Source organism: Stegostoma tigrinum, chromosome 30 (assembly GCF_030684315.1).
Source record: "Stegostoma tigrinum isolate sSteTig4 chromosome 30, sSteTig4.hap1, whole genome shotgun sequence".
Taxonomy (NCBI): domain Eukaryota; kingdom Metazoa; phylum Chordata; class Chondrichthyes; order Orectolobiformes; family Stegostomatidae; genus Stegostoma; species Stegostoma tigrinum.
In genome coordinates this window covers 3,344,053-3,359,567 of record NC_081383.1, presented here as the reverse complement: position 1 = coordinate 3,359,567, position 15,515 = coordinate 3,344,053, and the positions used below count along the sequence as shown (strand labels likewise).

The 15,515-nt window shown below is 47.1% G+C and overlaps 1 protein-coding gene across 5 annotated transcripts in view; it reads right to left on the bottom strand.

Moving 5' to 3' along the window:
- Nucleotides 1-15,515, bottom strand: part of LOC125465965 (cAMP-specific 3',5'-cyclic phosphodiesterase 4C-like) — a 340,991-nt gene that overhangs the window by 97,713 nt on the left and 227,763 nt on the right. Inside the window, exon 1 of one of the 5 annotated variants that reach the window (XM_048560011.2) lies at nucleotides 12,148-12,816. The exons of the other annotated variants lie outside the window; for them this stretch is intronic. Within the exon in view, the coding sequence (XP_048415968.1) occupies nucleotides 12,148-12,233 (86 nt within the window). The 5' untranslated portion in view covers nucleotides 12,234-12,816. Of the gene's footprint in view, nucleotides 1-12,147; nucleotides 12,817-15,515 lie in introns of those variants that run through there. 5 annotated transcript variants of the gene reach the window in all.

Below are 15,515 nucleotides of genomic sequence, written 5' to 3'. Positions count from 1 at the left end.
GGGCCTCTGCGACGCTGCTCCTGGGGCGAGTCTGCAGGGAGCAGGGGTCAATCTCAATCCAGAACTGGCCAGTTCAAGTCCAGGCCATAAGTTTCCATCAGCCTGTTTGGACAGGCCCTCTGCAGACAGCTTTACAATCACTGATGTTCAACGACATGAATCTTAGGAGGAGATTCTGCTGCAGGGAAGGAACTTTCACACTGAGGCTACAGGATCTGGGCTTTTGAGTCTTCATCCTGACTGTTCCAGTGACCTAAGTTAGGTCAGTATTGGATGAATGGGAGCAACACATTGGTGGGTGTTATCACTCGACTATTAATCTGGAGACCCAGGTAAGACCATAAGGTATAGGAGCAGAATTAAGCCATTCAACCCACTAAGGTCTGCTCTACCATTCAATGCTGGCTGATACGTTTCTCAAACCCATTCTACTGCCTTCTCCCTGTAACCCTTGCTCCCCTTACTGTTCAAGAGCCTATGCATCTCTGTCTTAAATACACTCAATGACTGTCTCCACAACCTCCTGCAGCGATCAGTTCTACAGATTCACCACCCTCTGGCTGAACAAATTACTCTTCATCTCAGTTCTAAAGGGTTGTCCGTTCACTCTAACGCTGTAACTTCAGTTCCTACTCTCTCCTACCGGTGGAAACATCTTCCTCAAGTCCGCTCTATCCAGACATCTCAGTATTCTGTAAGTGCAATGAGATGCCTCCCTTTCCTTCTAAACTCCATCGAGTACAGACCCAGAGTCCTCAACCACTGCCCATATGAAAAGCCCTTCATCCCTGGCATCTTTCTTGTGAAACTCCTATGGACCCCCCTCCTTCCTTAGCAAAACTGCTTATGATATTGCAAATATGGCATGACCACAGCCTTACACAGGACTCTTGTATTCTAGCCCTCTCAAAATGAATGCCAATATTCTGCGTTCCATAGATCATAGAATCCCTACAGTAATGAAACAGGCCATTTGGCCCAACAAGTCAACACTGCCCACCGAACCGCTTCCCACCCAGACCCATTCCCCTACCCCTGCATTTCCCATGTCCCATGTCCAACCCACCTAACCTAAATATCCCTGAACACTACGGGCAACTTCCAATGGCCAATCCACCTACCCCGCACTTCTTTGGGCTGTGGGAGGAAACCGGAGCACCCGGAGGAAATCCACACAGACACAGGGAGAATGTGCAAACTCCACACAGTCACCTGAGGCTGGAATCAAACCCGGGTCCCTGGTGCTGTGAGGCAGCAGTGCTAGCCACTGAGACACTGTGCTGCCCCAGTTTTGAGTTCTTCCATCGTAGATAAAGATCTGGAATAGAGTCTAATGATGGCCATGAATCTGTTGCCAATTGTCAGAACAACCCATCTGGTTCACTAATGTCCTTTAGGAATTGAAACGGTCATCCTTACCTGGTCTGGTCCACATGCCATTCCAAACCCACAGCAATGTGGTTATCCCTTAACTGCCCTTTGGGTAATTAGGGATGGGCAATAAATGCTGGGCCAGCCAACAACACTGACATCCTGTGAATGATGTTTGTAAAAATCCCATTGGGAAACCCATTGGTCAGGTTGAAGGAGCCCAGAAAAAGTTAGTGGCATCAACATAGAGACAGTTCACAGTGACAGAGTTACACCTGACTGTGTTTGAGAAAGTCTAATTATCCACCGGAGCAATTTGAGTAAAAATAAGAGGATAAACTACCTGGATTAGACCGTATTCTCCAGAGTTCGAAAGTATAAAGGATGACCTAATTGAGGTAACTTTTAATAAGAAATAAGAAATTGATGGCTTCTCTGTATCTACTCTGTTTCTTTGGAATGGAGGCAATCCAGAACAAAGTGGGGAGAATCTCATAATTGGAACCTGACCCTTTAGGTACCTAGAGCCAGTTTCCTTTTCGCCATATCCTTACACACTATTTCTATTCAAATGATCACTCCATGCCCCTCCTGGCTGCCTCAGCTGAGCCTGCCTCTATCGCATTTGCAGGCTGCATATTCCAGACATTAACCACTCGGTGGGTGAGAAAGCAAGCTTTCCCAAACGTGACAATTGCACATCACTTCAATTCTATGCCTGTCACTCTTCTGGTTCCTTTTACAAGCGGGAAGTTTCTCCCCATTTACTCCATCCAACCCGCTCGTGATTTTGAAAATGTCTATCAAATCTCCTCTCAGCCTTCTCTCTCTGAGATGGGAGAGCCCAATACTAGAGGAGCATAGGTTTAAGGTGAGAAGGGAAAAGATTTAAAAGGGACCTAGGCGGCTGCTTTTTCATGCAGCGGGAGGTGCGTGTATGGAATGAGCTGCCAGAGGAAGTGGTGGGGGCTGGTACAAATACCCATCCAGATGCCTTTTAAATGTTGTATGTGCCAAATGCTGGCAGATGGGACTAGATTTAAATAGGATATCTAGTAGGCACGGACAAGTTGGACCGAAGGATCTGTCTCTGTGCTATCTGTCTTTATGACTAATTGAAAATTTTAAAACTGAGATGAATAGAGTTCTGTTAAATTATGGAATAATGGGTTACAGTAAGAAAGTGGACAGTTGGAGTTAAGAAATAATGGGAACTGCAGATGCTGCAGAATCCAAGATAACAAAGTGTGGAGCTGGATGAACACAACAGGCCAAGCAGCATCTCAGGAGCACAAAAGCTGACGTTTCGGGCCTTTTCTGATGAAGGGTCTAGGCCTCCACACTTTGTTATCTATGGTTGGAGTTAAGATACGAATTGTAGCAACCAGCTCAAAAGAAGTGGATGTCTGCCCCCTTTCTGTGTGTCAGGGGTGGGTAGGGGGGTGCCGGACACACATGAAACCGAGGAGTCCTCTACCCTTGCAGCCACTTTAGGGTAAGAACATATGAGATCCGCAATGACCCAGTTAACCTTTACCCCTCAATCAACATCATAATGCCCGGTTATCTGCTCATTAATATGGCGCACATTTGTGGGATCACACAATTTTGCTGCTGTGTTTTCTGTATTACAAAACAGGTACTCAATCAGCTGGAAAGTCTTCAGATAGCAGAAGGAGTCATGTGTGGCATTTCCCCCCCAATGGTCATTGCTGGCACCGTGTGGTTATCTGCCACCTGTACCAGTCTGTGGCACTGGGTAATGGTTGTTTGACGTGTCACCCATCCTCCTCTATCCTTGCTTTGCCCTGGGGCCTTACCTTGGGAGAGGGTACCCCACCCTAGGGTATCTGCAGAGTACGTTCTGTTCTGAGATAGCAAGGAGGGTTATCACATGGTCGTGATAATTACTACTACATTGGGCCAGGCATAATCACTGCGACCTTAAGGAGCTGGACAGATCCACCTGTTCCCGCTAACAGCTTGAACAGAACTTCCTCATTTCTACCCACACACTGTGTGTGGCATCAACAGAATGGGTGGAGCCAACGGAGTATCACCATTAACCCCTTCAAGGCCATTACCGTCTGCATTATGCAAGTGAAAGTCTTGTTACTTGTTATTATACAGATCAGCAATGACCTAACTGAATGGTGGAGTAATTGCAAGTGGCTGAGTGGCCTCCTCTTGTTTCTATTATGCCAAGGTGGCTTTCCCCCAGCACTGAGCTGGGAGTGTTAGCCCAGAATCTGGCATCGTGAATCTGGAATGGACTTGAACCCACAATGCACTGATTCAGAATTGATAACGTTACCCACTGAGTCAACCCAGGTTTTTTTCTTTATTTATATATTCATGGGATGAGGGTATCTCTGGCTAGACCAGCATTTCTTTCCCATCCCTAATTGCCCGGAGGGCAGTTCAGAGAAAACCACATTGCTTTGGGTCTGGAGTCACATGTGGGCCAGACCAGGTAAGGATGGCAGTTTCCTTCTTTAAAGGACATTAGTGAACCAGACGGGCTTTTCCAATGGCCACCCAAGTGGACAGGGTTGCTAAGAAAGCATATGGTGTTTTGGCTTTCGTTAGCAGGGGGATTGAGTTTAAGAGTCGTGAGATCTTGTTGCAGCTCTATAAAACTTTGGTTAGACCGCACTTGGAATACTGCGTCCAGTTCTGGGCGCCCTATTATAGGAAAGATGTGGATGCTTTGGAGAGGGTTCAGAGGAGGTTTACCAGGATGCTGCCTGGACTGGAGGGCTTATCTTATGAAGAGAGGTTGACTGAGCTCGGACTCTTTTCATTGGAGAAAAGGAGGAGGAGAGGGGACCTAATTGAGGTATACAAGATAATGAGAGGCATAGATAGAGTTGATAGCCAGAGACTATTTCCCAGGGCAGAAATGGCTAGCACAAGGGGTCATAGTTTTAAGCTGGTTGGAGGAAAGTATAGAGGGGATGTCAGAGGCGGGTTCTTTACACAGAGAGTTGTGAGAGCATGGAATGCGTTGCCAGCAGCAGTTGTGGAAGCAAGGTCATTGGGGTCATTTAAGAGACTGCTGGACATGCATATGGTCACAGGAATTTGAGGGTGCATACATGGGGATCGATGGTCGGCACAACATTGTGGGCTGAAGGGCCTGTTCAGTGCTGTACTGTTCTATGTTCTATGTTCTATTTCCAACAACTGGCAAAAGTTTCATGATCCTCATTAGATTCTTAATTCCAGATTTTGTTTTTTAGTAAATTCAAATTCCAAACTGGATGTACCTCCTCCACTCCACCCCAGCTACTCACCGCTGTGGGGGTTCTGCAATGATCCACTCCAAGTTCTTCCCATCCCAGAGTTACACTTTAATCACTGAAGTGGCTTCTGGTTATGCAAACTCATACCCCACATCCACAATCCAGATCCTGCACAAGCTAGTCCTGGAATAAGTGCTCACGCCAGGCCAAGGCAGCACTTAGTCATTCACCAAACACGCATCCGGACAATAACAAACAAAAACCTGTATTTACGTAACACCTTTAGGGTGGTGAAACATTCCAAGTCACTTCACAGGTCCATTATCGAACAAACTTGACAGCAAACCGTCCAAGACAAAATTAGGGTAGGGAAAAAGGTCAGTTTTAGGGATCATCTTAACTGAGGGCAGAGAGAGACAGACAGGTAATTCCAAAGATTATAGCCAAGGCCACTGAGGATATAGCCACCAACATGAGTTGAGGCAAGGGCTGTAGATGTCGTATACATGGACTTCAGTAAGGCTTTTGATAAGGTTACCCATGGCAGGCTGATGGAGAAAGTGATGTTTCAGGGGGTCCAGGGTATACTAACTAGATGGATAGAGAACTGGCTGGGCAACAGGAGACAGAGTTGAAGTGGAAGGGAGTTTCTCAAAATGGAGAACTGTGACCAGTGGTGTTCCACAGGGATCTGTGTTGGGACCACTGTTGTTTGTGATATATGTAAATAATCTGGAGGAAGGCATAGATGGTCTCATTAGCAAGCTTGCAGATGACACTAAGATTGGTTGACTTGCAAATAATGAAGGGGACTATTGGAGAATGCAGCAGAATATAAATAGATTGGAGAGTTGGGCACAGAAACGGCAGATGGAGTTCAATCCAGGCAAATGCAATGTGATGCACTTTTGAAGACACAATTCAAGAGCGAACTATTAGGTAAAGGAAAAACCCTGGGGAAAATTTATGCATAGCGAGATCTGGTCGTGCAGTTTCATTGTACCCTTAAGGTGGCAACGCAGCTGGATAGAGTGGCCAAGGCGGCATACAGCAAGCTTTCCTTCATTGGGCAGGGTATTGAGTACAAGAGTTGGCAGGTCATGTTACAGTTGTATAGGACTTCAGTTCGACCACATTTGGAGTACTGTGTACAGTTCTGGTTGCCACGTTACAAAAAGGATGTGGATGCTTTGGAGAGGGTGCAGAGGTTCACCAGGATGTTGCCGGATATGGAGGGGGCTAGCTATGAAGAGAGGTTGAGTCGATTAGGATTATTTACATTTGAAAGATGGGGTTTGAGGGGGGACCTGTTTGAGGTCTACAAAATCATGAGGACTATAGATAAGGTGGGTAGCAAGAAGCTTTTTCTCCCCAGAGTGGGGGACTCAATTACTAGGGGTCACGATTTCAAGGTGAGAGAGGAAAAGTTTAAGGGAGATATGCGTGGAAAGTTCTTTATGCAGAGGGTGGTGGGTGCCTGGAAAGCGTTGCCAGCGGAGGTGGTAGAAGCGGGCACGATAGCATCATTTAAGATGTATTTAGGCAGATACATGAATGGGCAGGGAGCAGAGGGATACAGATCCTTAGAAAATAGGTGACAGGTTGAGATACAGGATCTGGATCAGTGCACGCTTGGATCTTTGATCTTTGAACTTTAATACATCCATGAAAATCAGGGATTTACCAGATGTTACCAGAATTGGAGAAATGAAGAGGTGGAACTGGAGAAGGTAACAGCGGTAGGGAAGGACAAGGAGTGAGTTAGGAAACAAAAGTATAGATTGTAAAAAGGAGAAAGTTGTTGAAAAGTGCGTGCGGGTCAATGAGCAAAGAGGGTGATGGGTTAATTGGGATTTAGCACAAGCCACAAAAAAAGGCAGCAATGATTCAGAGGAGCCAAGGTTTACAGAGGCTCTCCAGGGAGGAACTGGAGTGTTCTGTCAGACAGTTAGACAGAGAGACCAAAGTGGCCAAGGCACCCAGAACAAATTGGAGTCGGCCAGACATGGGCTTTTCTGATTTGGAACAGGGCTGGGTGAGGGGCAGGGCGCTGTGTGGAGGCATCTTGTACTGTCCACGATCACAAACCAAATGATGCAACTGGACAAAACAGATTGTCATGCACAGAGCAAAATCGCTTTAAGTGGAGATTTGACAGAGGATCTCAAAATTGCAAGAAGATAGAGTCATGGAGTCATACAGCACAGAAACAGACCCTTTAGTCCACACTGACCATGTTCCCAAACTAAACCAGTCCCACCTGCCTGCTCCTGGCCCATATCCCTCCAAACCTCTCCCTATTCATGTACTTAGCCAAAAATGTCTTTTAAACATTGTAGCTGTACCCACATCCACCACTTCCTCAGGAAGTTCATTGCACACACAAACCACCCTCTGGGTAAAAAACTTGGCCCTCATGTCCTTTTGAAATCTTACTCCTCTACAAAAATATCCCCCCTAGTTTTGAACTCCCTTACCTGAGGGAAAAGACCTTCGCCATTCACTTTAACTATGCCCTTCACGATTTTATAAAACTCAATAGGTCATCCTCAACCTCCTGTGCTCCAATGAAAAAAGTCGCAGCCTCCTGGTAAATCTTTTCTGAATCCTTTCCAGTTTAATAATATCCTTCCTAAAGCAGGGAAGCCAGAGCTGTACACAGTACTCCAGAAGATGCCTCACCAACGTCCTGTACAACCTCAACATGACGTCCCAACTCCTATATTCAAAGATCTGAGCAATAAAAGCAAGCATGCTAAACGCCTTTTAAACCACCCTGTGTGCCTGTGATGCAAATTTCAAAGAACTTTGTAGGTGAACCCCAATGTCTCTCTGTTCAACAACACTACCCAGGGCCCTAGCATTAATTGTTTCTGCCCTGTCCTTGTTTGTACTACCAAAATACAATACCTCATATTTATCAAAATTAATTTTCTTGTAGCAAGTTTTCATAATGAGAGGGAGGGAAGCTCATTTCCACTGGGGGTGGGGGGTGGGGGGTGTGGGGTCAGTAACCAGAGGGGACAGGCTGGAGATAATTGATGAAGAAACCATAAAAGAGTTGGAACCAAAGACATTTTTGTTTCCAAAACCACCATAAGTTCTGACAATACACCGCCCAAAAAGATAGGGAATGCAATTTCAATGATAGTTTTCAAAAGGGAGTTGGATAAATAATCAAAGCGGAATAGTTTAAAGGATTTTGGAGAAAGAGTGGGATGGGTATGTAGTTAGATAGGTCTTTCCAGACAGCCAGCATAGAAACAATGGAATGAATGGCCTCTGGGCTGCAACGTTCTATGATACAAAGACAAATAGATGTTGGGGGCTGAAGGAGAAGAGGAGGAAGCTGGCGTTTTTTGAACCAGTTGGATACTATCGTGGGGCGGAGCACTGGGGCAGTTTTCCACTCAGGATCGTGCAGTCCTCTGTACTCAATATTAAGTTCAACTACTTTAGGGTTCGAGCTCTCCCATATTCTTATCATAACTCCTACACCCCAGGCCTTGTGATCAACCCATTGTTAGCCATTAACAGTCCCCATTAATAGCTATTCACTCTCCTAGCCAGATCATTGTTCACCCCTTTGTCTGTTCCAACTGTTCTTCTCTCTCTTTGGGCTCTATCTCCACCTATCATTTATCCCTAGCCCCTCCCCGAACCCTATCTTCTGCACATAAAGCAACACTTTCCTAGCGGTTCTGAGATGGGTCACTCGATCTGAAATGTTAACTCTGGTCTCTCTACACAGAAGCTGCCAGATCTGTTGAGCTATTCCAGCAATTTCTGTTTTTGTTTCTAACAGTGATTTGGCAACAAATTACGTTGGTAATCACTCCTGGGAACGTCCCGAGGATGTTATTTTTATATTTAATCTCAGGATGTGGGGGAGAGAGATGGGAAAACCCGCACTCAGCAGCTGGTCTCAGAAAGTGGGTTCAATGCAAAGAATCCTACGTGGGACTCAGCAAATGGTTTACACTGAGTCGCTAATAAACTGTCCCAATATCCTGGTAAATTCGTTGTAGCTCCATATTCTTGACACAAAAAAGTGCTTTGAGCTCATTTCAAACAAAGGTTTGTAAAATCACGAGGGGCATGGATAGGGTGAATAGACAAGGTCTATTCACTAGAGGGCCACAGGCTTTAAGGTGGGAGCAGAAAGATTTAAAAGAGACCTAAGGGGAAATTTCTTCATGCAGAGGGTGGTATGTGTATGGAATGAGCTGCCAGAGGAAGTGGTGGGGGCTGGTACAATTACAACATTTAAAAGGATGGGGACATGAATAGGAAGGGTTTGGAGGGATATGGGCCAAATACTGGCAAATGGGACTAGATCTATATATACTGAATGGTCTATTTCCATGCTGTACATCTCTATGACTGTGTGACTCTAAAGAGTACGGAATAAAGAGTCATCTCACATACGTACACAGCACAAACAATATTAAGCATTTTCCGTCTCTTAGAGACATCCTGAGGCATGCTGGAACAAAGAAAATTACAGCACAGGAACAGGCCCATCAGCCCTCCAAGCCTGCGCTGATCCAGATCCTCTGCCTAAACCTGTTGCCTATTTTCCAGGATCTGTATCCCTCTGCTCCCTGCCCATCCATATACCTGTCCACTTACATCTTAAATTATGCTATCATGCCCGCCTCTACCACCTCCGCTGGCAACGCGTTCCAGGCATCCACCACCCTCTGTGTAAAGAACTTTCCACGCATATCTCCCTTAAGCTTTTCCTCTCTCAACTTGAAATCACGACCCCCTAGTAATTGAGTCCCCCATCCTGGCGGAAAAATGCTTCTTGCTATCCACCCTATCTATACCCCTCATGATTTTGTAGACCTCAATCAGGTCTCCCCTCAACCTCTGTCTTTCTAATGAAAATAATCCTAATCTACTCAACCTCTCTTCATAGCTAGCGCCCTCCATACCAGGCAACATCCTGGCGAATCTCCTCTGCACCCTCTCCAAAGCAGCCACATCCTTTTGGTAATGTGGTGACCAGAACTGTACACAGTACTCCAAATGTGGTCGAAGCAAATACCTACACACTGTACAATATAATTACTGATCAGACTTAATGTATGTTGCTGGTATGGAGGGAAGGTCTTACGAGGAAAGGCTGAGGGACTTGAGGCTGTTTTCGTTAGAGAGGAGGTTGTTGAGAGATGACTCAATTGAGACATATAAGATAATCAGATGGTTAGATAGGGTGGATAGGGAGACCCTTTTTCCTAGGATGGTGACGGCAAGCACGAGGGGGCATAGCTTTAAATTGAGGGGTGAAAGATGTAGGACAGATGTCAGAGGTAGTTTCTTTACTCAGAGAGTAGTAAGGGAATGGAACGCTTTGCCTGCAACGGTAGTAGATTCACCACCTTTAAGTACATTTAAGTCGTCATTGGATAAGTAGATGAACGTACATGGAATAGTGCAGGTTAGATGGGCTTCAGATTGGTATGACAGGTCGGCACAACATCGAGGGCCGAAGGGCCTGTACTGTGCTGTAATGTTCTATGTTCTATGTTCTAAAACCTCAACGAGAAGCCCTCTTATGGCACAGTGGTAGCGTCCCTACCTCTGGAGCAGAAGGTTCAAGTCCCACCTGCTCCAGGAAATATGTAAAAACGTTTCTGATTAGGTTGGTTAGGGAGAAATGGATTAACAAAGGAAAAACCTATGCAGAGCCAAATCTCACAACCAATTAATCTTGGACGTGAGAGAAATCTTAAGCAAAGTCACTTTAAAAACTCACTCCCTTTTCTCAGGATGTGGAATGGGATGTTTTAACATCCACTTTCCCCAAATTATCTCAGGCCAGAGGCAACCCACTCCATACTTGCAAAACCCATTTCAACCTGCATTAGAAAGGCAACACCTGAAATAAGGTGTGAACCAGTGTGCTGCTTGGCCTGCTGCATTCATCCAGCTACTCACTTTGCTATCTTGAACCATCACCATGGGCTGTCTGACCCCAGGTTAACCTTTTACTCAAACACCAATGGTCAAGTGAAATGATAATGTCAACGCTCAGGAAGTGAAGGATAAATGCACATTTCTATAACATCTATCACTGCCTCAGGAGTCCCCAAGTGCTTCAAAGCAATGTCAAAAAGTTAAGATAAAGTTACCACAGTCTTACTAGACCATAGGGCTGCTCTCTCGTTAAAGTGACAACTGGTGGTTGTTTAACCAGGGTCACTGCACCTCAGGAATGGCGAGAGGTTGAGAAGGAGAGTTCTTCATGATAACTTCTGCAAGCGCAGGAACTGAACCCTAACCCTCACCAGCCGTCTGGCCAACTGAGCTCATGAAGTTCTTTTGAATTGTACTCACTGCTCTGATGTTTGGGAAACAGTCAATTTCCTGTAACCAACAAAGTAACTAAGACCAGATCACCTGTTTTGGCAACAGGGACTGTGGTATCTGTTCTTCTTTGAAATAGTGCCCGAGGATCTTTTATACCCATCTAAGAGGGTAAGCAGGGCCTTGTGTTAAGGATTGGACCTGAAGGAAGGTACCTCTGATATTAAAAGGAAAAGACAGGGTGGGCAAACTATTCGCCCCGTTTGGGGCTTCGAGAACTAATGGGCACAGTCTGAGAATTAGGGCCAGAACGTTCAGGAGAGATGTTAGGAATCACTTTGAGGAGATGGTGAAAGCAAGCATGTCAGCAACATTTAAGGTGTATCTCAATAGGCACATGAACAGAGGGATAGAAACCACGCACAGGCAGTAAGTAATAAATCTGAATAAGTATTAGAGTACAGGCGTGGTGGGCTGAAGGGCCTGTTTGTATATTGTATTGACACACAAAATGGTGGGGTGGGGTGGAGGTTTGGAACTCTCTTGCACCAACAGCTGGGACCTGTTGTTAAGTTTAACTGTGAGATGGATAATGTTTTGTTAAGCAAAGGGACTAAAGTATATTAGGTCACACATCAGCCATGGTCCAACTGAATGGCAGAACAGGCTCGAGGGGCTGAGCGGCCTACGCCTATTCCTAAACTGCTCTGTCACTCCTGACACTGGGATTGCCAACGAGGATTTTACATCCCTGCTTTCAGATCGAGAAGTGTCATCTGTTATAACCGATCGCCGGTCTTTCCTGAGCCAGGAGCTAGTGGGTACAAGTCCTACCATAGGGCTTCAGCACAGGAGGATCCCAGGTTGACCCTCCACCTTTTGGCCCTCTCACGGGGCGGGGGTAAGGACGCGGTGCTGCTCAACTCCTTCAGCCTGGCAAAGTTCGGTGCAGCCAGGCCATCGCTATTTGTGGGATCTTATCGTGGCACAAGTGGGGAGCCGAATTCCCTGCATTAGAGAAAAGTGACTGCACTAGAAAAGCAGTACTTCAAGTTTACCGAAAGGATCCGGAACAGGAAAACATACTGTCTTTAATTCAAACTTTCTGACTCAGCTCACAGTCGCTAGAAACTGATTCTATCAAGAAGTCCAGCTCCTTTTTAATTCTGAAACTTCCCAAAGATCTCTCATTCTCGGCCTCCCCAGGCGGACTCACCAAATCCATGAATGCCTGCGCCTGGGATACGGGTTAAACTGGAGACGCCTCAGTCTCTCTCTCTGCTCCGAACTCAGCGGCTCCATCTGCCTTTCTGTCCACAGCTCCGAGGCAGCGCTAGGCAAATTCAAACATTCCCGCGGTCGGCACGAAAAGCCGCTCCTGACAAACGATCTGGAGCTGGGGCCAGTTTCAAATTCAGCCGCAGTAGCGAGACTGAGCAAAAGGGGCCGAATGTCCGGGAAGATATTTCCTCGTGTTTGTTGTTGTTTAATTATCTCCTGCTCCTAGCTGCCTGTGTGGCCACCCACACGGAAATCATTCCCAAACTGGTAATTCCTGCAGGATCTGAGAGAGAGAACACACCTGCACTCTCTAACCCCTGCTCCTGCAGACTCTAACTCAGCAAAGATCTGACAAGTCCAGGAGAAAATTTCACCCTCTTTCTCTCCTGCTCCGTCCCAGAAGCTGCCTTTCCTCAATGATGCCGGAGTGCCTTCTCTCCCAGCCTCAGTAACTCCTGCAGACATTTCCGGGTAGCAGCGTGCAGCTGAAGGGCGAAGGAGATTCCCTCTCTCTCTCTTTACAGCCGGTCCCCTCTCCAGCAACCAGAGAATGCATCTGCTCCTTGTTCCCTCTCAGGCTCCTTCCTGCCTCTCCTACCCCCTCCCAACCCTCCGGCACAAGGCGCCTTGACCCGGCCACCTCTGCAGAACGTACCTCAGCTGTCCCTCCCAGTGAAATGCCCCCTCAATTACAGAACTATTCAGCGTGGGCTGTACAGCACTGTGCACACTCACTGGCTGTGGGCTGTACAGCACTGTACACACTCACTGGCTGTGGGCTGTACAGCACTGTACACACTCACTGGCTGTGGGCTGTACAGCACTGTACACACTCACTGGCTGTGGGCTGTACACACTCACTCGCTGTGGGCTGTACAACACTGTACACACTCACTGGCTGTGGGCTGTACGACACTGTACACACTCACTGGCTGTGAGCTGTACAGCACTGTACACACTCACTGGCTGTGGGCTGTACACACTCACTGGCTGTGGGCTGTACAACACTGTACACACTCACTGGCTGTGGGCTGTACACACTCACTGGCTGTGGGCTGTACAGCACTGTACACACTCACTGGCTGTGGGCTGTAGAACACTGTACACACTCACTGGCAGCAGGCTGTACAACACTGTACACTCACTGGCTGTGGGCTGTACACACTCACTGGCTGTGGGCTGTACAGCACTGTACACACTCACTGGCTGTGGGCTGTACACACTCACTGGCTGTGGGCTGTACAACACTGTACACACTCACTGGCTGTGGGCTGTACACACCCACTGGCTGTGGGCTGTACAGCACTGTACACACTCACTGGCTGTGGGCTGTACACACTCACTGGCTGTGGGCTGTACAGCACTGTACACACTCACTGGCTGTGGGCTGTACACACTCACTGGCTGTGGGCTGTAGAACACTGTACACACTCACTGGCAGCAGGCTGTACAACACTGTACACTCACTGGCTGTGAGCTGTACAACACTGTACACACTCACTGGCTGTGGGCTGTACACACTCACTGGCTGTGGGCTGTAGAACACTGTACACACTCACTGGCTGTGGGCTGTACACACGCACTGGCTGTGGGCTGTAGAACACTGTACACACTCACTGGCTGTGGGCTGTACACACTCACTGGCTGTGGGCTGTAGAACACTGTACACACTCACTGGCTGTGAGCTGTACAGCACTGTACACACTCACTGGCTGTGGGCTGTACACACTCACTGGCTGTGGGCTGTACAGCACTGTACACACTCACTGGCTGTGGGCTGTACACACTCACTGGCTGTGGGCTGTAGAACACTGTACACACTCACTGGCTGTGGACTGTACAGCACTGTACACACTCACTGGCTGCGGGCTGTACACACTCACTGGCTGTGGGCTGTAGAACACTGTACACACTCACTGGCTGTGGGCTGTACAGCACTGTACACACTCACTGGCTGTGGGCTGTAGAACACTGTACACACTCACTGGCTGTGGGCTGTAGAACACTGTACACACTCACTGGCAGCAGGCTGTACAACACTGTACACTCACTGGCTGTGGGCTGTACACACTCACTGGCTGTGGGCTGTACAACACTGTACATGCTCACTGGCTGTGAGCTGTACAACACTGTACACACTCACTGGCTGTGGGCTATACAGCACTGTACACGCTCACTGGCTCTAGGTTATACAACACTGTACACACTGTTTGCTCAGACAGGGATAGGAAGCAGAAAGCCGAAACCAGTTTAATGTGATGGCAGCTACAATCGCCCTGGGGTACAGATACAGATTTTAGCTGGGTCTTGACTGAATGTGTGATTGCAGGGGGAGGAGAATCACAATTAGTGTTCAATAGTTAACACGACCATATTATGAGTTAAAGTTCGTCTTCCTGGGTCTAAATATAACGTCAGAGCTCCCCCTCCACACCCAACCCCCATTGACAAGTCCACAGCACAACTTCCTTGTGAGATGAGACCATGCTTGTTTAAAAAAAATAAAGAATGCAAGTGGAGTTGAATTTGTTAACTCATGTGCATTAACTCTTTCAGCCAGTCCTGGGGTCTGCAAGAAGCAACGTGTTCTTTTTCGTAGCCTGAATTCTGTTCAGGAATCTCCACTGTTGGTTTAAATTTGGTGTCAGCTCAATGGCTCTCTTGTCTTTGAGCCAAATCCCACTCCAGGGACCCAAGTGCAAAATCAAGCTCAGCATTCCCAGTGCATTACTGAGGGACTGCTACACTGCCTGAGGTGCCATCATTTTCCCATGAGACAGTAATTCACAGCCATCTCTGCCCTCTAAAGTTAACACAAAAAAATCAACTACTTTGAATTGAGATTGAGAAATGTTTCCCTGACTCCTGCACATATCTCACCCTGAACCAACAGCATTGAGAAGAGATAACACAGTGTGGAGCTGGATGAACACAACAGGCCAGACAGCATCAGAGGAACAGGAAAGCTGACGTTTTGGGTCGGGACCCTTCTTCAGAAAAGGGTCCCAACCCGAAATGTCAGCTTTACTGCTGCTCGGATGCTGCATGGCCTGCTGTGTTCTTACAGCTCCACACTGTGTTATCTCAGACTCCAGCATTGATAGTTCTCACTATCTCTCAGCATTAAGAAGAGACTATCTGGGCATGAGAACAATGCTGTTTGTGGGGTCCTACTGTGCCCAGTACAGTTGCTGCGCTTCTAACTGACAACAGTGAGTCTACCTCAGAAAGGCACTTCTTTGACTCTAACATATTTTATGGTCAAAAAAACTCCAAAGAACTGTGGATGCTGCGAATCAGACA